At 47.3% G+C, this 24,594-nt stretch overlaps 1 protein-coding gene across 5 annotated transcripts in view; it reads right to left on the bottom strand.

The window, feature by feature from the left end:
* Positions 1-24,594, bottom strand: part of St3gal4 (ST3 beta-galactoside alpha-2,3-sialyltransferase 4) — a 46,058-nt gene that overhangs the window by 1,186 nt on the left and 20,278 nt on the right. For 4 of the 5 annotated variants that reach the window (XM_050120003.1, XM_050120004.1, XM_050120008.1 and 1 more), the window contains 9 exons: positions 6,292-6,367; positions 5,936-6,023; positions 5,449-5,529; positions 5,179-5,276; positions 4,844-4,904; positions 4,081-4,176; positions 3,788-3,977; positions 2,957-3,103; positions 45-188 (listed from right to left, as the gene is read on the bottom strand). In XM_050120003.1, coding sequence (XP_049975960.1) covers positions 45-188; positions 2,957-3,103; positions 3,788-3,977; positions 4,081-4,176; positions 4,844-4,904; positions 5,179-5,276; positions 5,449-5,529; positions 5,936-6,023; positions 6,292-6,367 — 981 coding nt within the window. Of the gene's footprint in view, positions 1-44; positions 189-2,956; positions 3,104-3,787; positions 3,978-4,080; positions 4,177-4,843; positions 4,905-5,178; positions 5,277-5,448; positions 5,530-5,935; positions 6,024-6,291; positions 6,368-21,072; positions 21,092-24,594 lie in introns of those variants that run through there. The other variant, XM_050120007.1, reaches the window with a different exon arrangement.

Genomic DNA, 24,594 nt, shown 5'->3' with positions numbered 1-24,594 from the left:
TGTGCAGTCCCCTAGCTCACTGGGCTCCCAGCAGGGCTGCTCACCGCCATAGACTTAAGTGTGATCTGTTCATAGTAGTGGATGGTCTGCTTCTTGTTGTAGGCATCGGGGTAGCCAAAGCCAGCGATGTGCACTAAGTCGCAGAGGTGTAGCGCCAACGTGATGGCTAGCAGACCTGTAGTTGGCTTCTAGGGACAGAGCAGGAGAGTATTTGAAGGAGCCCCAATCCCCTCCTCCTCCACCACCCACCTCACACACACTCAGGCTCAGTTCCTTTCCCATAGCTGCCCACCAGGGCACCAGCTAACCAACTGAGCATCTGGGTGGAGCGAATGCAGTCCAGGAAGTGATTTACTACTCTATGAAATCCTAAACTCTGTGCCATGCGGGAGTCAGACTCTTGGTCTCGTGTATTCTAGGCAAGTATCTGCACCCCTGATTATTAAAGTTTAATTTTAGAGATTTGACTATTTATTATTTTATGTGTATGCACCTGCTTGAGCTGTGTGCACCATGTGCTTGTAGACACTTCCACGAGCTGGAAGAAGGCACTGGGTTCTCTGGAACTAGAGTTCCAGGTGGTGGTGAATTGCTCAAAATGGGTGCATGTAACTAAACCTCTGCAGAAGCAGTGAGTGTCCTGAACTTCTAAGCTACCTCCTGGGGTCCTACGTTTTAAATTTAAATTGTTATATGTTTAGTGGCTACTGTGGTTATCTTGTCAAACTGCTTAGATTGTGGTGTACCTAGGAAAGTACACTTCTAGGGGTGTCTGTGAAGGACAGAAGGATTAACTAAAGCATGAAGACCCACCCCAAAGGTGGGTGGCACCATGCCATAGGTAAGGGACCTGAAGGCATTTTCTCCCTGCTTCCCTTCTCTTCGGCCACATGTGAGTGCTCCGTACCACCATGTCCTCCTGCCATGACCGACTAAAACCTCTGAGAGCGTGAGCAAAATCAATCTTTCCATTTGGAAGTTGCTGATATCACAGCAGCATAATAGTTAACACAACTCCACAGATCTGGGTCTCCAGGGAGGATCAGGGCAGTCAGGATGACAACAGTGACAATCACCACAATCAAATCTGTTGCTTGAGTGCTTACTATGTGTCAAGCATCATGCTGAGTATAAACATAGTATCATACACGGTCTCCTTCAGTCCCCTTCCAAACACATGTGCACAGACACCATTATCGGCCTCATTTTATAAATGAGGAAACTGGAGCTTGTAAACAACTTGTTCAAAGAGGGGAAGAGAAGAGGGACCTGATGGTTCGACACTCGTGGCTGTGTGATCTTTTGTGGGATGATATTCCCCTGTGTGAAGCAGGGTCAACAGTACCTTGCCTGCCTGCCCACCTTAGGGCTGCTGTGAGGATCCCATTCCCTTCATCCCCAGTTTATCCACAGCAATGGTCAACCTAATATTAGGACTTCAGAAAGCATGCCCTGCTAAACTCCTACAGCCAGCTTCATAGAACATTTCACTGCCCATTCTCCCCGAGTGTCCATTCCTGGACTCCACCAGGCCTCTTAAAGTCAACTGTCTTCCAGCACCTCTTTCCATTATCTTTGTCCCCACACTGCTTCTTAGTAAGCCTTCTTTTTCACCCTTGTTGTCTTTTAAGACAGGATCTCATGTAGCCCTGGCTGGCTTTGAACTTACTATGTAGATGAGGCTAACTTTGAAGTCCTACCTCTACCTCTCAAGTGCTGGGATAACAGGCACCTACTTGGCCACCCCTGCCACTTTAAGCACCCTGTGCTCTCTCATCCAGTTTGTGGTCCTGCAGAATCACATGGTCATCATTTCCTCACCAGCTCTGCTCCGTATAGTCATCAATCACACTGCCCCTCCTCCTGGCATTCTCTGTATTAAATAAGTATAGCACAACTGCCCATTCCTCCAAACAGGCAACCTAGAACTGCTTATTCCGCTACACACCAGCTCTTTAGAGCAGGGGGCACAGCTTATTCTCCAAGCATGTGGGCTCAGGCTCACCCCTAGACAATCGGTCTGCAGGCATTCAGTGGATGATGCTGAATAACACAGATAGTCAAGAATAAGCATTTATTTATGATTTGGCTAATATTACCTGGGTATAGCGGCTCATACTTGTAATCCCAGTACTTGGGATGATTACCATGATTTTGAGGCTAGTCTGTCTCAAGAAAACTAACAAAACAGCAAGGGGCAAATACTGATAGAGCAGTCGCTGTGTTCCAACTTTATTATCCTCTTATGCCCTGCCATAGACTTCAGAGGTCAGCACAGATATTATCCTCACCATGCAGATAAGCAATTGAAATCTCCCAGTACTAGACCTGCCTGATAACCACAGCAAGTGGAACATTCCTGCCGCTGCCTGCTGGTCACCTCCTGCTGTCTCACGTGCCCCCATGAGAAAGACACATGGAAATATTGTCTGTAAAGCTACAATACAAGGTAAACCCTGCCAGCTATGGACTATCAGGAAACAGAGTGCTGAAACCAAAGCTGTGACAACTCCCAAAACTGGATCACCACCCCCATGACACTCAAGACAGACTTGTGAAGTTTAGTCTCCACTCATTCCATCAGGTCAGTGTGTTCCAAGATAAGATTGCAGGCTAAGAGTTAACAGTAACTACAATGACTCAAAACTGTTCTCAGAGATAGGGCCAGTGAGTGAGTATGCCAGCAGCTCCCAGCATGCAGATTCTGACCAGAACCTGCCAAAGGCATCTTAAAGTCCAGTGCCCAGGTCCAATCCAGACCTTTCTCTACTCCTCCTTTCAGGGTGCCCCAATTCTCCAGAGTACACTCTGTCCTTCAGGGCATCACGCTACGAAACCTTTCTGCAAAGGTCACGCGCAAGCTGCACCCATGATTGTTCTTCCCTCCCGAGCTCCTCCTCACTCCTCCACCCATGTCCCCAATCTCCTCCTAGCTTGGTCTCCCAGCTTCTCTCACCTGCTTGACCTTCCGTGCCTGTTGCTGAATAGGCAGACTCAGGAGCTTGTCTGCTGCAATCTCCATAAAGAAGGGGTTGAGAATCCGAACCTGTTTGGGGTTGACGTCCCAGATGAGGGGCGGCTGTTTCCAGAAACCTTTTCGTACCTATGGCGCAGGGTCGGAAGGGAGAGATGAAATTAGGTAAAGAGCTGTTTCTCAACTCTAACCCAGCTGGTGCTCTTCAGGCAGAGGACAGGGCCCAAGTCAAGGTTGACACCTCAGGCATGCAGATTCCTCAGAACTGAGGTGAGACTTGCGCCAGAGATGAGAGACTAGGAACGAAGGGTAATACCATGTGGAGAGTGTGGGATCTGGTCACTGCCTCTTTCAGAGATATGCGGACAAGAAGGGGCCTGCGCCTTAGGCTCTCTGCATACTGGGCAAAAAATGCCAGATCAGACAGTTCAGTCTTCAACCAGACAGCCAAGTGAGGGAGTGGGCTCTTTACGGGGACCATCAGGAAAGGCACAAAAATGCTGACTGTTCCAAGGTAACTGTGAAACAGCTCCCCTGTTCCCGGGCTTCTCATACATCCTGACCGCCCAGAGGGCCTCTGGCTGCCGCCCCAACTCCTACAGGCTCTTGAGGTATAATGTAGGGCAGCTTATCAGCAGCACTACAAAACAGTTCCCTTGGCAAGAAGCCCAAGGCTCCGGCTGTCAAGAGCCTGATTCGCCTGTCCTTTCACCAGTTTTTGAGGATCATCACACAGCACTCTGTGGGACATGGTGCTCTGACTCAGATAACGTTCCCAAAACCCTATCTTTTTCCCTATCTGTCCCAATTTACCCGCTTCTTATCACTCAAGATGGTCTCAATCCAGTGGAAGTCCATTGCCTTGAAAGCTACCAGGACCAAGAGCGTGTCTGGGTTGTTTTCTATTTTGGGGTCGAAGTGGGCCGACTCAGGGTAGAAGAGACGTATGGTGGTCTTGGAGCCCACATCTCCCTCGTAACCAGCCACGGGAGCATTGTTCAGTCTGGGCCAGGGAAAGAAGATCCATTACTAGAGATGTCAAGCCTTTTGGGAGCCCCCTGTTTGGGACATCCAGAACCCAAAAAGAAGGAGGGATGGTCACACACCTGATTACCACATCATACTTGTTGATGACACTTCCCAGTGAGCTGTTCCGCAATCGGTGCCCATTTCCCACCACAACACAGCGACGACACTCAAGGCTGCAGCGGGAAGAGGAGGCGTCAAACCCAGAAGTGGCCCCTGCTCTGCATGATCTGCCTGGAGGTCACCTCGGGTCAGTCCTCAGTCCCTGATCAGCATGAAACAGGCGCACTAAATGGCCCTGCTAATGGTCCTACTGACCTTGAAGTCCTGGGCCTCAAAGTGAAATACAAACAAGCCAGGCATGGCAAAGATCTAATGAGAGGAGGAAAGGCACATGGGAGTACAGCAAGAAACCCCAGGACCAGAGCTGGGTAAGGTGGCACAGACCTGTCACCTCAGCACTTAGGAAGTGCCAGAAGAAAGGTGCAGAATTCAAATCCATCCTGTGCTACATAAAGGGGCAAAAATAAAAAAGGAAGACTAGAGAGAAGGGAGGGAGGAGAAACCCTAGGACACAGCTCCCTTGCCTGTTGCCCAGGTCTGTCTGTTGCCATGGTAATACCTTCAGCAGCTTCTGCCTACTCTGACATGTAGATGCTCAGGCTAGGTTGCTGTGGTTTTAGAGTACCTATAGCTCCTGGAGACAGGCAGGCTGGGGAGGGTCAAATTAGCCACAGTGAACCAGTGATCAAAGGCTGGTTGGCATGGCACTAACCAAGATGATTTCACGCCGGAGCAGGGAAAGGTGAAGATGCCCAGACTACAAGGAGAATACTTGCTCACCTCTGTATGCTGTCAGGTATGGCATAGCTAGTAATGGCCATCACCCGGAGAAGAAGGTCTTCTACAAAAAGAATGAACAGAAGAAACGGGGACTATGGTCATCAGCATTCTAAAGGCTGCCTCCACTCCACTTCCCAGATTTTCTCTCCTTGACATAGGTACCCGGGTCTCAGCAAAAGAACCTAGGCATGGAGCCAGTGGAGTGGAGTGCCCAACAGTGATGTTCACATGCACAGGGCATGGGTAGGGCAACTCATTAGTTTACCACTTCCTTTGGTTCCACAGAAAACTCAAAGGCAATGAGCTACTATCCACCGAACTGACAAATAACTTACCACTCCCTTTGGTACCAAAGGGCAATTCATAGGCAGATGGTGTCTTTACCCAGAAATAATCCTTCAGCTGCAGGAAGATGGGCTGTTCCCTAGAACGGCTATATAGGGTAGGGGTGAGAAAGATATTAATCTGATTGAACGAGGTCAAGCCTCTGACTATTATGTGACCTTTGTCCTTCCAGCTTCATCCACCCTCCCGCCAGTTAGCAACGAGTCAAAACACCCTCAGTCCTGCACTTCCCATGCCCTGTCCCGCCACCAGGTGCTTACTTGCCAAAAATCTTAGAGGCCTGCCTCTCTGCCTCACCCTGGAAGCACGGCTCTTTCTTCTCTGAGATGGGGAAATAAAAGCTGGAGAGAGAAAGAAGAGTCAGGAGGCCCCTTCAACTAAGGTCCTGAGGCCAGCATCCCAGGCAGGGTCCACCTCCCTGCTGATGGCACAAAGGTCCTATGGTACTAGAGAAGGATGTACAGAGTTAGCATCTCCATCTCCTCAGCCCAGGTTCTTCTCTGAACCCAAACCATAGAGGGTGCAGATCTTTCTGCCCTAACATTTCGTCTGTGGGAGATCACAAAAACCACAGGGATCCCCACCCCCACCCATCCCACCACCCTCATGGAAGGACTCTGAGCTAGCAGCTGAAGAGGAGAGGTCAGGCCAAGGGTCTCAAAAGTCTCCTGCCTTGTTAGGCACCCTGCCTTTGTGTCAGCCCATCTCTGGAAAGAAACAATGGATGGACACAGAAAGTGTACTCACAGTTCAAAGTACTTATCTTCTCGGGAGATGGAGTACCACACCATGACCACGACAAGGACCAGAGCCAGCATGGCCAGAAACTTCCAGCCTGCAAGGTACATGCACAGAGGAGCTGGAGGCAGAGCCAGGAAGGGACAGTTCCAAGCCGCCTCCTCCTTTGCCCATCCTGGGCCCCTCCACCCCCAGCACAGCAGACCCTAGCCAAGGACTAGGATCTAAGCATTTCTGCTGTCAGGATGAAGAGAGGGTCCCTGGCTCCCAGTGTGACAGTTTACTCGCTCTGAGGATTTCACAAGATGTTGCTAAGGATGACTGCTGGACCCTCCAGTGTCGGGGAGCCCCTGGACAACACTCACGGGACTTGCTGGTCATGTTTCTCAGCAGATAGCAGGGTTCCTGAGGAGAAGTGTCATCCCGGCTGCCTCGGGCCACCTAGGAGACAAGAGTTCTAGGTGATCAGTCCAGGCTCCACCTACAGCCCCCATCTAGACACTAGAACAGATCACACCCCTTGCCTGACCCTTTCCTCCTGCAGGAGCACAAAGCCACTCCCCTTGGGCAGCCAGCCCCAGGTGACCTTCCTCCTCAACTCGCAAAGTGCAAAGCCAATGTGAGGGATCTAGGTGGAGCCCTGCTACAGGAAGGGGAACTGAAGACCCAGCCCTCTTTCAGTTCCCAGGCCAGATTTACTGACACCCATCTCCAGTGTGATTCTCCAGCATTTTGACTCAGAAAGAATCAGTCTTGGGGATAAGAAGGTGCATCCACTATTTCTGACACAAAAGTTAACTATGCCAGATTTTGATTGGTACTTGATCCAGCTGAAGCTCATTTCGTCTGGGGCCACTGCTGCCTCTGCCCCCATTAGCAATCTCTGCAGACCTCCAACCAGCCAGACACACTAGGACAGATACTGAGAATAAGAATGGGGTTATGACAGTCCTCAAGAAACCCTCTTCCCAGCCCTTCCAGACTCTGGGAGTACCCAGGCCTCACCTCCTAAGATGCACGGTAAACTCAGTAAGGAAGTCTGGTGCAGGAGAGGAAGGGTCAGGGAGACCCAAGGTTATGGCTTGACAAGGAGTTACTTGGGTTACTTCTCTTGTTAATGGGCAAAAGCCAGCAAAGTAATACAGGAGGTTGGGAAGCAGTAAAGTGTTCTATGGACCAACTGTAAGCCTGGAAGTGAGATGGAAAAAGATCCTGGCAGCCGGGAGCCAAGGAATACTGAGGGTTACAGCTCAGATGGAAGAATGCTCTGGCAGTCAGGAGCCAGGGAATAGCACAGGGCACAGGAAGCATCGCAGCTTACAGCCCTGCTCTAGGGAAAGGTTTCCCAATGCTTCCAGCTTTGCTCCAACAGGAGAGGAGTTCCCCAGCGAAGTTGTTACAGCCCTGCTCCTGTGCTTCAGAGTGCAACAACTCAGCTCCGGGAGGGGAAGGTTTCCCCAGCCAAACTGTTACAGCCCTGCTCTGCTCTCTCTGGCTTTCCCAGCGAAGTTGTAACAACTCAGCACTTCTAGGGGAAGGCTAACCCTGAAAATGTTACAGCCCTGCTCTGTCTCTGCTCTGGCAAAAGAAGGTCTTCACCCAAACCTCATTCAAGAGATTTATTGGGAGAAAAGAAGCGAGGAGAGCAGCTGCCTCTACCAGAGTGGAAGAAGGGCAGCCACAAACCGACAGGCACAGGGCTTAACAGGGTTTATATAGATAGGGTTTCTTAGAGGCAGAGTTTTTCCAGGGAGATTTTCAGGGTGGGTATTGGTCAGATTTCAGTCCCTTGATCTCAGATTGCTAGATCTCTGCTCAGGGATTGGTTGGTTTTCCGTTCAAGGATTGGTTCGTTTTTCCTGCACAGGGATTTGTTGGTTTCCTGCTTAGTTGCTCAGGGGCAGATTAGGCTCTGGTTTAAGGGTCAAAGTGTGTTTCTTTCACTGGTCTTTTCAGCTTTTAGGCTCTAGTTTTGAGGCTAGGGCACATTCCTTTCACTGGCTCTGATTCTAGGGCCCAAGTGTGTTTCTTTGGCACTGGTTTCAAGGTCAGTGTGTATTTCTTTGGTTCTGGGTTCAAAGCTAAAGCATTTCTTTCACTGGCTCAGGTCTCAGAGCCAGGGTAGGTTTCTTTGCCTGGCCCTTTTACCCTACACCAATTCCTCTAGGACCATACTGCTAAGAGATCTATGTGGCTTAACAGCCATAGGGAGATGTATAGATGCCAAGTGCCAGCTTCTTTCCAGCTTATGTCCCTTCCATCCTGTCTTGTTTCTCAAATGGTCAGGAACAGAAAACTCAGAGCCAGGCACTGAACACATGCATTCCACAGGCTTGGGCCATCATCAGTTTGGATGGATCTGAGGACATGGACATGCATTTTCACCTACAGAGCAAGCGACTCATGACTGACTGCGAAAGAAAGCTCTCCTGAGGCCAAGTAAAACATCTTGGATTATTTATTGGAGGCAGGATCAACATTAGAGGAAGTGTTGTCTATCACAACCATAAATCTAGGATTCTCAATGCAGGCCTATTCTGGTGTCAAGGCTGTGACCCCAAGTGGAGACATTCCCCATATCCCACTATGAGATCAAGAACCATGACCAAACAAACCAAAATACACCAAGAAACAAAACAAACAAAGCCACCAAAAACCAAAACAATGCAAAAACCCCAAAGAATTGAGTAAGACCCAACCATACAAGATATTTCCTCATTCTTCTGTAGGGTTACTAGTAGCCATCTACAGAACCCTGGAGGAGATTGAAGATGCTGCCCTCCACCAAAAAAAGAAAATGGATAGTTTTTGTTTTATATTGTTCTCTCTCTCTCTCTCTCTCTCTCTCTCTCTCTCTCTCTCTCTCTCTCTCTCTCTCCTCCTGAGAGAGATTCTATAGCCCAGGCTAGCCTACAACTTACTATATAGCTCAAGCTAGCCTCAAACTTGAGTTCCTCCTTTCTGCATGCTGAGATTACAGGCAGGTGCTACCACACTGACTCAGCCAAAAGTGAGATTTGTAGTCCTAAATTTCCAGTTAAAGTCACCCTTGATTCTTAACAGCTCTCCTAAAAGCAAACACACCTTCCCTTGCTGCCCACAACAACCTCCTTCCCTCGCTGCCCACAACAACCTCCAAAGCTATTCCTCATCACATGGGCTTCTTCACCTGCATGGCTGCCTCCCATGGGCTACACAGTGAAACCCTGTCTCAAAAATTAACTACTTAATTAAAAGCATTAAATGGATGAGTCTTCTTTGAGAAACTCACACCAATGCCCTGGGGTGTGTCTTTCTTTGTGAACACCTCTCTCTAAGCCTTCATGATAAAAGTTATATTCAAGTATCTTTATTAAACCTCAATTTTGCTCCCCCACCAAAAGTTAAAAGCTAAAAGCATTAAATGAGGGCATGTTAGGTGACCATGGAACATCATACATCCTTCTTGGGCTCTCATTTTCTTCAGCTGTCAACATAGGAAGTAAATCAATAGCTAAACCCCTGGTGCTCCAAACGCATTTCTCAGCTCAGGAACACGGGCACACAGGGACCTGTATCAGCAAAGTGGAGTCGTAGGCCTCCTGCAGACCTACAAAGTCAGAATCCTGAGCCTACATTTAAGTTTGAGAAGCAGTGGATGACAGCTGAACAGGAGAGTGGCCTGCTGCTGGAGGGACAAGACGGACCAGCAGGTAAAAGTGTTTGTGGCCAAGCCTGGAGACCTGTGTGCAACGTGCACGGCAGGAGGAGAGAACCAACTTCTTCAAGGCACCCTCTGTCCTCCATACACGAGTTCTCTCTCTTCCTCCTTCCTTCCTCTGTTCTCGCCTTCCCCATCTCTCCCTAAAAAACAAACTAAATAAACATAAAAATAAAACCACTTAAAACTCTTAATGAATATTTGTCTGAGTCCCATATGAAGAAATTCCGGTTCGCTGGTCTAGCCCAGCCCTGGAATGTGCTTACACATGGCAGGTAATTCTAATGTGTAGTCACGGTGGAAAATCACTGGATTAGACAGACTGCCTCCAAAGACGACTACTTAACCTTTGATGAGCACATTCTGATTCCAGGGGGGTATGGGTGAGGTCTGAGGATCTATCATCTTACCAGCTCCCTTGGGTCCTGCTAGGACCACACTTGGAGTTGCAAAATTCCGTATCAGGATTCTTCCTTAACTGTCTCCTGTCCTACCTTCCTTCCTCCAGATCTTTTCAAAGGGGGACTTTTCCAATTAAAACTGGCTACACAATGCAGTCACCTGAGGGGTTTAAAGTACCCAGATGTCGAGGTCTGGCCCTCCATGATTTTTATCACATTAGTTAGAGGCCAAGCATCCTTAGTAAAAAGGAAAGCAAACAACAAAGCCACCTCCTCTGTGAGACTCTAGCATGTCGACAAAATGGAAAATTCTGCATAGAACAGGTTCCAGAGTAAATGACAGACAACTACTCAGCCAGACTCGGACACTGACCTTTAGGGAAGAGACTCTGGCAGTCACTGGGAAGTAGCTTAGAGTGAACCCAAATAACAAGACGGCTACTCCTTCTTTGGCCTCTTTCCCAATGCAGGTCTACACTGGGACACCTTTGTTCCAAATCAGAACCAGAACAGTTCTAAGTAGCCTGGCTAGTCCTAGGGTTTGTTCCAAGGTGCCCAACCAAGGATGTACACATCCTACTTCCTTTTCTTGCTGGGCTAAATCCAGAGGATTATTTGTGTCCTTGGGTACTTCTCAGATCGGTTGTTTCAAGGACAATCTGTTGACTCACGGGAAGCCTGCAGTTGATCTACCCCGCTCCAAGGCTCAGCGGCATCTCCTCTGACCCAGCTGCCAAGGAGAATCACTCATCCAACCTGCTAGACAACGCTAGCCCAACGTCAGGAAAGTTGTCTGCATTGTTGGTGTTCTGCCATGAAACCAAGGTGTCCTCAGCTTAAAGTGAGCTGATAAGCACAGCCAGGGGACTCTCAAAAGGGCAAACAAGGGACACAGGAAGAAACAGCTCCCTGCAGAAGTACCTGCTATCAAAAAGGAGTCCTATTCGATCAATATCCCCCCACAAGGGCTGAGTCCACCCAAGGGTCAGCTTAATGACACTTCTGAGAGGAGGCTCTGGGAGTGTGGTGTAGTAGTAGTAGTAATAGTAGTGTGTGTGTTTGTGTGTGTATGTGTGCGTGCGAGCGTGCACAAGCATGTATGTAGTAGTAGTAGGGGGCAGGCAGAAGGCCAAAGTTTGCTGAATGGTTCTATGCTCTTAAACTCTTGAATTTCTGTCCCCTTCAGAGTGTTTGGTTTTGATTTTTTTTTGTTTTGATTTTTATTTTTTTGTTGTTGTTGCTTAGATTGAACCCAAGGCTTTTGGCAAGCTAGGTAAGTGCTCTACCATGGAGCCATATATATCCCTGATGGCTCTCAGTTCTGTAAGCAAAACAAATAAAAAATCCCAGAGCTACCTGCTCTTTTAACACCTTTAGACTCACCCTCACTTCTCTCTCCAAATACTACCACCTTCCCAGGACCTGATCCAGCCAACTCCCCACCCCTTTGCTCTTCCCACCTCTAGTCCCAGTTCTGTCCCTGACCAATAAACAAAATATCTATGTTTGCCTCACCGCCCCCCCCCCCCCCCCCCCCCCCCCCCCNCCCCCCCCCCCCCCCCGCTCTCCTTGCCTCAGGTTTTGCTCCAAAGGCCAAACTTCCACATTCCACTTCCTTACTTCCCACTCCACCTCTTCCTGAGAAATGATACACAGCAAATCCTGCTCTGGCTTAGAACACTCCATCCCGAAACCATCTCAAAAGTCACTCTTAGGACCACAATGTTGGCACTGTGTCGCCAGGAGCCTACAAGTTCAGGCCTCGTGCACTGCAGGCACATCCGAAGCATGTGTGGTGATTAACACTGTCAACTTGACAGGTTCTAGAATCACCTAGGGCATATCTGAGTGATCTTTCAGATTAGGGTAATGGGGCAGGTAGCCCAACCATCCTAGAGGCATCTCAGTTCAGCAGGCCATGGCCAGGACTGACTAGGAAGGAGTCAGTCTCTGCTTCCCCAGTCTGAATGTGGTGTGACCAGCCACCTCTCACCCTGGCTGCCATGCCTTCCCCCAGCAAACGGAGAGCCAACACAAACCCCTCCTTCCTTAAGTCGCTTGTGCCCAGTATTTTGTCATGTCAACTAGGAAAGAAACTAAGAAGCATTGAGTAGCTGTACCAAACACACGAACAGAGAACACACATCCTGACTGCCCAGGTTCTTCTACATTAGGGTGCCTCATGTGGTTTAAATGTGAGCCCTCAAGTTCATGCATTGCAAACTTGATCCTGAGTGTGGTGGTTTGGGAGATGGAACCTTTAAGAGGTGGGCAGGGCTCAACAGTAGAGAACTTGCCTACCATTCAGTTCTCAGTACTTTGGGCAGGGAGCTCTGCCCCCATGCGTGGTTAGTGCTTTACCACAGGAATGGATTCCATAAGATGGAAATGGAGCCAGTATGAGAAGACAAATTCAGCCTCTTACCTCTCCCCTACTCCCGCTCTCTGTCTTCAGTCTGCAGTCAAACAGCCAGAAGACCTCATCTTGGACTCCACACCCTCCAGAACCATGATCCAAATGAACTCATATCCATTATACACAATCCTGGCTACAGAATTTGGTTAGACCAGCAGAGAACAGACTAAAAACAACCTAGTCTTAATAAGTGGGGTCCCTGCTGTTACAAATACTTGAAAATGTTGAATCACCTTTGGAACTGGGGAGAGGGGGAGGCTAGAAGAACCAATACACGTGGGCTGGGAAAAGTTGTGTTAACTGGAGGGGAAACCTCTGGGCTTTCCTATTACAAGCGTTGTCAGAACTAGAGTAAATACTTTCCCGGTAATAAAGTGGCTGACAACTTGGCTGAATTGTCTAAAACTTCATGGGAAACAGCAGGATGAAGGAGGATATTTGGTGGAAGAGACATGTTGGCCACAAAGCACTCTGGGTGCCGTGTGGCTTGACTGTAGCCGGTGAGTTCAAAGACAGGTTTTGAAAATGGAATCTATAATTAAAAGGAAACAGAATTTAGGGATTTGAAGGATTCTCAACCTGGACTCTAAAGAGAATTAAATGTTTCATGAGAGGAAAATGTAGGTGTGGCAAAGCAATCATCTGATAAGATTAGTATAGACAGAATGAGGTCTGAGGCTATTCATCAGGACAAAGGGACGATGACCCCAAAGGCCCCTTGGAGAATTCTACTGAGGTCCCTCCCATTTCACACCCAGAATGCCAAGCTTAAGAGAAGAAAATAAACAGAAGAGAGGCCAGACCTTGGGGCAGGTTGCCAAGAGCTATGATAAGCCTTGATGGCCCACATTCTCTCCGGAGCAGCTTGACCCATCCCTCCAAAGGCAGCGGGGACAACAGTGGCAGTGCCCACAGGGTGCCAACTCTGTAGTTATAGCATTTAAGAGCAATGGGACATGACTTGCTCTGTCTGGATTTCAAAGGACGCCATGGCAGCCTGGGCCAGGACATAGGTGGAGCCAGCAAAGAAGACTCTTAAGGAGGCAAGGCCCAGGGGAACTATGGAGTCAGAACACAGCAAAGTCCAAGGAGGTCTAGTGGAACCAAGGAACCCACACGCGGGTAAAGCCTTCCACTGAGACCCCAGAATTTTGGGGCCACCAGAACACATTATCAGTCTGAGAGCTGAGGGCAAGACTCCCTCCAAACACTGCCACCCAAACAACACCATGGGGGCAGTGGGTTTGGGTCCCAAGGTCTAACTCCTCTCACCACAGTCTAGAAACAGGGCACAGAATTAAGGACAATTATTCTGGAAGGTTTGTTTTCCTTGTAGGGTTTTAGGTACACATGACTAGTTATCACTCTCTTTTTACCAATTTCTCCTCTTGTCTATCCCACTATTCTAACTGGGAAGTAGCTTGTGTAATTTCACAAGCTGGTGACTAGAGAATTCAAGGTCAAAAGTGAACCTGCTATGAGAATGAGGAGATACCCCCGAGTCAGGCAACGGAAGCATTTTAGTATGCAGCTACAGCGGTAGCTAGAGGAAAATGTATAGACAAATTCAAAATAGGAAAGAAAACCTACAATTAACTTTCCGCCCAAAAAAATATTAGTGTGTGTTTGAGATAGAATCTCACTACATAGCCCTGGCTGTCCTCGAACTCAGAATAACCCACCTGCCTCTGTCTCCTGAGGGCTGGGATTAAAATCATGAGCCATCACACCCAGCCCCAAAATACTATTTTTAAGCTATCCAGTAAACCACGGATAGAAAGAAGAAACTATGGTATAGGAAGAAATGAAGATAAGGAAAAATGCAGTATCAACAAAATCAAACATATAGTCTCTGAAGAGGTAAATCCACCTGGACTAGGTCTCCACTCACATCCGATTCCAAAGACTCCTGACTTTGGAATTTTAAGATTCAAATTGGGAGGTGGGACCCTTAAGATGTGTGTAAGTCCTGAGAGCCCCTCCCTCATGGACAGAGTTATGGAGGGAAGGGATGCCTCTCTGTGAGAACAGAAGAGAAAGAGTCCTTGCTACCCCCACACATTTGCCTTTCCACCTTCTACCATGGTGTGAGGCAGCCATGAGCCAAACAACTTCAGCCCATCATCAATGACTCCATCTAGAGTGTGCTATTACAGGGGCATATAGGTACTAAGACAGCCCCCTCATTCCTCTCTAATCTGGGTGGCTGGACAATTCCATTCCTGGGGCACCCAGCTCAAATGGTCCTGTTCTTATGAATCTTTTCTGGTATTTCTGAATAACTCATGCTTTTTCTCCCACAAACTACAGTTTATACACTGATTCAAGCTCTAAACAGATCATAGAATCTTATGGCTTATAGTTACTGGTTTATATAACTATATAGTTACTGGTTTATATAACTATATAGTTACTGGTTTATAGATAGTAACTATATGTCTTGCTCAATATCATTTGGCCTCTGAAATTGGAGACTTAGAAATCCCAAAGTGAAATTTCATATTATAGAATTATAAGCTTTTATATATTGCCCATGAAATAATAACTTCTGATCAGGGAGTTCTTTGTGTCTGTGGACCATATTATCACAGCTATTATAGAGCAGATGTTTTACCAAAAAAAAAAAAGTGGTAATAAAATACGTGTGTGGGGGGGGGTGTGTGTCTGGGGGGTTCAAACCCAGGCCATATATATGCTAGGCAAGAATTTTATCACTGAGATACATTCAAAGACCTGAATTATAAAGCTAGCCTCATTAGAGAATCTTGCAGTAGATAATGATTAACACAGTGACGTACAAGGTTGCAGGATGCTCAACCCTAAATGGGACATCTGTATCACATGCCCTCCTACCAAGGATCAGAGATTATTGCAGAAGAGTGGGTATAAGAAAGGGTATAAGAGGCAAAGAAAGCGAATGACAAGATGTCTTCAGGACATATCAGGCAAGTTGTGCAATAACCTTAGAGAGATTGTGACAGCCTTGTGCACGATCAACCCAGACCAAATTTCGGTAAGAAGTGGAGAGATGGGCATGGAGTCCCACTCCTAGCCACGGAGCTGGCCACTTGCAGCTACTAGGAGAGGAAGAGTCAGTTTCTTTTCTTTCTGTAGCCCCTGTAAGTCGACTGCATCCCAGTGGAAGGCCACACAGCCAAGACTATATGGAGAGTATAAATTGGATCTGATGGATTTGTTTTAAAGACACAAAGTTTGGTATAGGGAATGAGGGGTGGATCTAGGAAGAGTTGGGGGGTGAAAATGATCAAAACACATTGTATGAAATTCTCAAAGAACTAATTTTTAAGAAATTAAACAAAAATTTAAAACTGAAAATAAAATCAAGTCTCACTATTCTGCTGTGGCTGACTTTAAACTCACTATGTAGCCTAGGTTGGCCTGGAACTCCTGATCCTTCTGACTGCCCCAGAGTGCTGGATTATAGATGCAGGCCACCATGTGTCTGTGAAAGATGTTCTATGTCTCTTACTGTAACTGAAATTCACGGTTACCAAAGGCAGGATCTGGCTCTCTCAACCCAGGCACTGTTGGTTTTAGGAGCCAGGCAACTTGCTGTTACAGTATCTTGTGCACCATGGACACTCAGCAGCGTATCTGGACTGTAACTGCTAAACTCCATTAGGATCTTTCCCACCTTCCCTGCACTGACGTCAAGGTGAACCTCCATTGCATCTGCTAACTCGCAGTATCTTCTCTTAGCTTATATTGTTGCCAGTAACCCAAGGAGATTCAAGCTGGACTGAATATAATGTGATTAATGCAACCTCACAGGCTCTTCTCAGTAAAGGGTCAATACCCTGGTTCTGCTATAAGATGCTCCCCATTTGATGGCCTTACCTTCTTCCCACACCAGCAAAGATCCACTGACCTACTTCTACTGAGCTCCTGGGACCCACATGACATGTTCCTCTCTTCTTCATCACCTAACTTTCTCGTGTGTCCTGCCTCCATGCCTTGGTGAAGGAAGCTAGGCACACACCTTCCTTCAGCCTCTGATCTTGCTGCATGCCAGGTAGGAAGGCTTTTGTCTTAGACACAGGCTTGAATATCTATGCATCTAACTCTTCATTCACTTTTCCACACTTCCCAGCAGCAATCCCCACAGAGCCAATGCTTGCCTGTCTGCAAAGATTTGTTTTAAATTGTTCTGCCTACTGCTGCACCACCAATAATTAGAACTGTGCCTGGCACACAGCTCTCAAAACAAATCTGTTAGATTAACAAATGGATCTGGGGGCTGGAGAAATGGCTCAGAGGTTAAGAGCACTGACTGCTCTTCAGAGGTCCTGAGTTCAAATCCCAGCAACCACATGGCAGCTCACAACCATCTATAATGAGATATGATGCCCTACTCTGGCATGTAGGTAAACATGCAGATAGAACCCTGCATACATAATAGAAAAATTAAATCTTAAAAAAAATGGGGGCTGAAGAGATAGATTGGTGGCTAAGAGCACTGGCTGTTCTCCCAGAGGACCAGGGTTCAATTCCCAGCACCCACATGGCAACTCACAACTGTCTATAATCCCAATTCCAGGGGATCTGACATCCTCACATGGACAAATGTGCACATAAAATAGAAATAAATAAATATGTAAAAAATATATATATTTAAAAAAACAAATGGATGTATTCATCAGGAATCATTGTCATAATGTAGGTGGTACAAGTATGGGAAAAAATAGTAGCAATCGATCAAGTCCCTTAGTCACTTCCAGCACAGCCCCCAGCAATGTCCTGGCTGGATGTCAGTCCCCATCCCTGTCTAGTGTGGCCACAGGCAGCCTGAGGTGAGACTGTTCTTCCAGGCCACTGAGAGACTGCAGAGGACAGAGAAACTGGCCAAATACTTAGGGCCACCTGCGGAAGGTGGGGCATCCTGCAAGCCATTCAAGCACAAATGAAGAGGAGGCAGACAACCTTCCCAATGTAATCACAAGACTCTCCCTGGTGCCTGCAACAGTGTCAGGCCATCCATCTGATGCCTTGTCACAAGACATCACAAGGAGCCTCCTGAAAATTATCCTTCTGGTGTTTGCCTAGAGGAGCAAAGGCCAAAATCCATAAATTCTCAGAGTTAGAAAGCTGAAGTCCACATGACTAAGTGACCAGTCTGGAGGCCAGGTCAGGGCCAGGATAAATAAAGAAGAAATGGTTGCTAATAGTGACCTATCCCAGGTTCCTCCCAGCCAGGGCCTCTGGAGGACAGCTCTCTTCCAATACTGCCCACCCAGGAGGCTAACAACACTGGAATCTGGGGCTGGTTCACCACCAGCACAGCCAGGCCCTCTTTCCTTTGGCCCCCAGATGTCTTATCTGAAAGCAGTGGATTATAGTAGCCCTGGTCTGGTCAAACAATACCACCATCCCAGGTGGTTTAAAATATTTGTGTCAGGTAGATGGCTCAATGGGTAAAGGTATTTGTCATCAAGCCTGATAACATGAACTTGATCCCCAGGACCCATATACTAGAAGGAAAAAAATCAACTCTTAAAATAAGCTGTCCTCTGACTTCCATGAATGCACGCACTTGCACACACACATACACGTACATACATACGCACACACATATACAAACACATATGAAAATAAAAAATATTTAAGGTACTTATGTGGCCAGTCTACACTGATGGGGGTTCTAAGCAGAAACATGCTGACTCCACAAACATACTAATTTTTTTTTAATATTTACTTTATTTATTATGTATACAATATTCTGTCTGTGTGTATGTCTACAGGCCAGAAGAGGGCACCAGACCTCATTACAGATGGTTGTGAGCCACCATGTGGTTGCCGGGAATTGAACTCAGGACCTTTGGAAGAGCAGGCAATGCTCTTAACCACTGAGCCATCTCTCCAGCCCCCAACATACTAATTTTAAAAAAATAAACTATCCCCTAACTATAGTAATTACACATTGAGACTATAATATTTATAATTAATTGATAATATAATTAATATCTGGGAAGGGGTGCCATTGTCCTTGACTATTCTGATGTACAGCCAAGGTACATGGGATTCCCAATGTCTTAAACACATCAGAGTCAGGAAGACCACTCCCCCTGCCTCTGACTTCTCCTCTTGTGCCGATTCAAGGTGACATTGCTCCCTTGTCTCATAGGCTCTTCTCTGTCCTCACTCAATCTCTTTCTCACTTGGCACCTTGCCCCATCAGCTACTTTCTGCAAACTTTCCCAGAACCCAGCCTGTCAGCCATGTTTGGGTCAGATGGAGCTATCTGGAAGAGGGCCTGTTTCGGGGGCAGGCTACTGGGACTGATCTTTCCTTCTGCCACCAGCAAGATGTGTGACTCGGAGATGAATTCGCTTCCCTAAGCCTTGGGTCCCTGATCTGTGAAGAAGGTGGAGTCCCTCCACAATCTCCTCACGGTCATAAACATGTCGACATGATCCCAAGTGAGGCACAGGGATGGCCATCTGCTATTCTAAGAAGTGACCCCAAAACTGAAGCACAGAAAACAGGAGGAAAAGGTAAGTACAAATACCTTTAAGGTCTTTTTTTTGGAGACAGGATCTCACTATGCAGCCTTGGCTGGCCTGGGGGAGTTCACGATGGAGACTACGCAGGGCTGAACTCACAGAGATCCCCCTGCCTCTGCCTTCTGAGTCCTGGGATTAAAGGCGTGTGGTACCATGCCCATCCTTAACTCTTTTTTTATTGTTTCAGTTTTATGTGCTTGACTGTTTCACACGTGTGGCTGTGTAGCATGTGGATGCTTGACACCTGCAGAGGCCAGAGCTAGGTATCAGAGCCTCTGTAACTGCAGTTACAGACGTGTGAGCTGCCGTGTGGGTTCTGAGACTCAAACCTAAGTTCCCTGGAAAAACAGCGGGGACTCTTAACCACTGAGTCATTTCTCCATCCCTGAGTAAAAATCGTCTTGAAAATGCTGGGTTGTTCCTGAGACAGGGTCTTATATGCAACTCAGGGTGTCCATGAACTTTAGACCCTTCTGCCTCAGCTTCGTCCGTGCTGGTGTTACTGGTCTAGGCCCGGGATGGTGGCTACTCCTGTAACCTTAGCACTCAGAGAAAGCGCAGGCAGGAGAATTAAACAGGAATTCACGTCCTCGCACTATGCACAGCTAATTACTCTCACTGTACACATCTTCCTTCCCCAGTGAGGAGAACTTTGGCTGCATGCCTCCCACCCAACCTGCACACAGAAGAATGAAGGCTGGGCAGGCGCATAGGCAGGAGTCAAAGCCAGCAGCTTCATGCTTGGGTTTGTGTTAGGACCGGGTCAACAGTGTGGGATCTGGAAGCAGTGGTTAGGACCAAAGACCAGACTCCCCTCCCTACTCTCTCTGTCCTGCCACAGCATCCTCCTAGCGACCCAGCTGCCAGAGACCTCCTGACTCCCACATCCGACTGTATCACATTGGCTAGTTTCGGTTTCATTGTGGCAGCTATACCATGCTATCTCTAATGTCCACTAGACCAGTCTCCCAAACACCAAACATCAGGTATATGGTAAGTAATCAGCATATTTTAAAACAAATGCCTAAATTATTATCATTTGTTCACTCAAGCAAATAAACAAAAACAAAACACTATGAGCAGAAAGTTTCATCAAGCTAGAACATTCCAGACCCTCTTTTGTGCCACCCAAGGCACTGAGCTTGCTAGAGTCTCACACAGGCAACTCACAAGGCCAGCAGGAAGACGACAATCGGTCAAAAGGCTTCTTTCAGAAGAACACCTTTCCCACCAGGCACCTGCGGTTTCTGCAGATAAGGCAGCAGCCACCTTCCACTCAACTCCACCCCCTCTAGTTCCAGAGTGCTGAAACAAACCAGCAGCCAAAACCAGCAAACTCTGGGCGGCCCGGGAAAGATTAGAGCCCAATGGCACCCTATTCTCTTTCCTCCTTACACGTTCCTCAGGACGAACAGTTTGGCACGGGATACCAGGACCAGCTGACGGGAAGCTCAAAGCACTGGCTGTAGATGAAAGGGCTACGTATGAACTCTGAGAACCCCGAAGTTCACCTCAGCCTCTGCAGCCACCAACTGAAAACTCAGCTTCAGATTCCTCCTCTGAAAACCGGGATACCAGGTTCAAGTGTATACCTTTAACTCTGTCATTCAGGAGACAATGACAAGCCAGAGATACACAGTAAGAGCCTGTCCCTCTCCCCACAAAAAAAAGCCAATGGTGAGATAGTACACTTTTAATCCCAGTACTTGCGGGGGGGGGGGGGGGGGGGGGGGGGGGGGGGGGGGGGGGAGGGGTGGCGAGCAGAGGCAGGCAGATCTCTAAGAGTTCAAAGCCAGCCTGGCCTACCTAGCAAGTTTCAGGACAGTCAGGGCTATGTAGTGTGACTTTGTCTCAAAACGAAACAAAACACAAACAAAAACATCTTACATAAAAACCAAAAACAACAAAATGAGAGTACCAAGTTCCCAGAGGTGTCACAAACTAAAGACATATCACACCACTTAAAGCCCACAGCTTCAGGGCTGGCCCCATATGGAGCAAGCACTTGGGCACGGCTACACCAGCCCCTCTCCACTCCACGTCTGCCCCACTCCGGCCAAGGGAAGGAGCTCAGTCACAGCTCCTCCCCACTCCCACACTGTGCTCACCTGTCCTCAGTGGCTGGCTCCTTCCTGAATCTACAGCACAAGATTACAGTTGCCTGGAGAAATGGTAGGGATACCATCACCCAGACTCCACCCAGCTCTGAGCACAGCTACCTATTGGCCTAGATTCACGGGAACATTGGTGGGGTGGAGCGGGCAGGAAGGAGGTAGCCAGAGGAAGTTGTTATCACTGTCTCCAGGCAGCACTCGGGGCTCCTGAGTAAAGTATCTCTCTAGACAGCTGTCTGTCCAGAAGAGACCTTTCCAAAGCCACTGCCTGCCTCAGGTGGTGCACAGTGCGCAAGATCCTGACGCCAAATGAGTCACACACAAGACATGTGATCTACAAGTATCACTAATCACGCAAATTGGAAAAAAAAAAAAAACAACAAACCAAAGAAAAACAAAGGGCAAAATTGGATCCAACAATTCCACTTGTGAGTCTGTACCCAAAGAAAGTGAAACCATGACCTCCAAGAGATACGTATATACCCACGTTTACAACAGAACTGGTCAGTCACAAGATCCAGAATGTGGGGACAGTCCAAGTGTCTATGGAAAAGTGAGGTGATCAGCAACATTTCGTACCCATGGATCATGCAGCCTTGTGCAGCCACACAAGAAAATTCCAGCACTTGCTGCACAGTGGATGAACACTGAGGACAATATGCTAAGTGAGATAATGCAGTCAGAAAGATAACACTCTAGGATTCCACCTACAGGAGGCACTCCGTGGTCAAAGCATAGAAACGGAAAGTAGAGAAGCAGTTGGTGGGGAGCAGGAAATGAGTTGTCCAGGGGGTTCCAAGTCTCTACTTCACAAAATGAAGAGTTCTTCAGTTTGATGGTGGTGATGGCGGAAAACTGTGAATGTCCTTAATGCCCTTGAACTATGTTAAGAAAGGAGTTAGGGGGTGGCTCAATCTATAAAGTACCTGCCCCAAAACAAAAGAATTTAAGTAACCTGAGTTCAAATCCCAAATAGTCATGTAAAGATCATGGCTCAATCTGGATAAACCTAACAATGCAAATTAACTTGTGGACATGCTAGTATACACCCAGCCAAGCATGAACTGGGTGAGTTCCAGACTAATGAAAAATCCTATCTCAAAAATAAGAAAGAAAGAAAGAAAGAAAGAAAGAAAGAAAGAAAGAAAGAAAGAAAGAAAGAAAAAAATGGTAGACAGTGTTCCTGAAGGTGACCCAAGGAGTCATTTGAACTCCACATGAACACACACACACACTTCAAAGTCTTTAAATGAGTAAGACAGAAAGTATGATGTTATGATTATGTACTTTGCCATGATAAATCAGGGAGTCAGGTTTGACAGTACATGCTTATAATTCTAGTCTATAATTCTAGCACTTGGTTGACACAGAAAAAGCAAGTTCAAGGCCAGCCTGGGCTACAGAGTTAGAACAGGTATTTTTAAAAAAAAAAAAAAAAAAAAAAGAGAGAGGATGGAAGGGATCAGGGGAGTAAGGACAAATACCTACTACGCCTGAAAGCATGCTGGTGGTTGGCGACCACGCATGCAGATGAAATCCCAGTATCTTTGGTCACACAAACACATCGTTGGCTGGTAGTGAGACGCAAACCGATAGGAAGGCTTAGCAGAGCACTGCACAGTGTGAGCGATGCTGAAGCCTGAAACCATGCACACTTTCAAATCCAGAATTCCATTTCCGAGTACACCCCAGAGTAACCTCCCTTTCACATAGATCCTTCCATTGAGAGCACTTATTCAACACTGCCATGACAGCAGAACAGAGAACTAGTACCAGGCAGGGAACTGGCTAAGTAAACTCTGGTCTAGTTACACAACTGAGAACTCCTTTAACTGAAGTAATCAAACCATATGGATCGATTTAGATAAACATAAAACTACAAGTTTAATTTTTTAAAAATAGTTTTCAAGACAGGGTTTCTCTGTCTGCCTTGAAACTCACTCTGTAGACCAGGCTGCCTTGAACTCAGAGGTCCATCTGCCTCTGTCTCCCAAGTGCTGGGATTAAAGGCTCAAATTCAACTTTTATGTGTTACAAACAGATAAAGTATGGATCAGAAAACAATACTGCTCTATCATGTGTGTGTAAATTATACACATGTGGTAAAAGAACAAAACAGAGGTATACCCAGCTTTAAGTGAAAATTAAATCCTGGGCGTATGAGAAGAACAGAATAGACTGTGAGTGCACATCTTTAGGTTTACACGTGTCATGACCTGTCCCCTTTCCCTTCCCTTCCCGCCTGCTGCCTGCCTGCCTTCCTTCCTTCCTTCCTTCCTTCCTTCCTTCCTTCCTTCCTTCCTTCCTTCCTTCCAATGCTGGGATCATACCTAATGAGGAGTTGGACTCTCATCCTCTCCCTCACCCCATTTCCTCCACCTTCTTGGATGGGAGCTGGTGTAGCCTAGGACAGACTTCCAGTCCTGGACACACACACACACACACACACACCGCCTCACCCTTGTATTTCTTTCTTTTCTGGCACTATAGAGGAGTCGAACCTACGTTCTCCTCTAACCTAGTAAGTGTTCTACAACTGAGCTACAACCTGAATCCTCCACCCTTTTGTATCTTAAAGGGAGAAGAAAGTATGACATAACATGGGGAAATGTTCACTTTTACTAACTTGATGATCTGGATGGTTAACACCAGCCTGTTATGTTTTTAAAGGACTGGAGATGTGGCTCAGTAAGAAGAATGTCTGCCTAGCACGCGCAAGGTCCCATGCTCAATCCTCATCACTGTATGTACCAGGTATGATGCTTCATCCCTGTCCTCTCAGCTCTCAGCACATGAGAATTAAAAGCAGATCAGATGTTCAAGGCGATTTTTGGCTCCATAGTGATTTTGAGGCTAGCCTGAGCTACATGAGACCCTACCTCAAAAAATAAAACTAGGGTGTGACTATACAGCTGCTGTGAAGAATACAAACGGCACATATGAGAAGATGCTCATCTGCGTGTAAAACCCTAGCATGGGTAGAGCCCTTGTCTAGCACACACAAGGCTCTGAGACGGAGCCCCAGCACCCGAGGAAAAGCTCCAACTCCAGCATACTTGGGGCACTGCTTTTTCACTCATCCTGACAAAGGTCTGAGGGGCACAGTGATGGACGGGTATAAGGGAAACAGGGCCCCTTAAGTGGAACTGAAAACCAAGTCAACGTTGTGGGTAGAGATTGAGCAATAGCTCTTAACATTCTTGTTAGAGCCTGAGGAAGTGATGCTCGAAAGACAAATACCATCGATTGGTGGTTTCTAAGGAACTGACTGCTGCACCTGTTGACCAGCCCGATGACTCTTGACTCTAGGGCTGCTGGCCAGAACCCCGAGTGCAATCACCTACAGAGCAGTCCCATGTGGCCACAGGAGAGCCATGAGCAATGCCTCCCTTACCTACACCTCAGAAGAGCTAGGCTAGAACAACACTCCTGTCCCACTGCAATACTGCAATACCCTAGGCTTCAAGAATACAACAAGGGCCAGGTGGTGGTGCTACACGCCTTTGATCCCAGCAC

Source organism: Alexandromys fortis, unplaced genomic scaffold (genome assembly GCF_014885135.2).
Source record: "Alexandromys fortis isolate MF-2015 unplaced genomic scaffold, M_Fortis_MF-2015_v1.1 scaffold_168, whole genome shotgun sequence".
NCBI classification, from domain to species: Eukaryota; Metazoa; Chordata; class Mammalia; order Rodentia; family Cricetidae; genus Alexandromys; species Alexandromys fortis.
The sequence above is the reverse complement of the archived record's forward strand: the minus strand, read 5'-3'. Positions and strand labels throughout refer to the sequence as shown.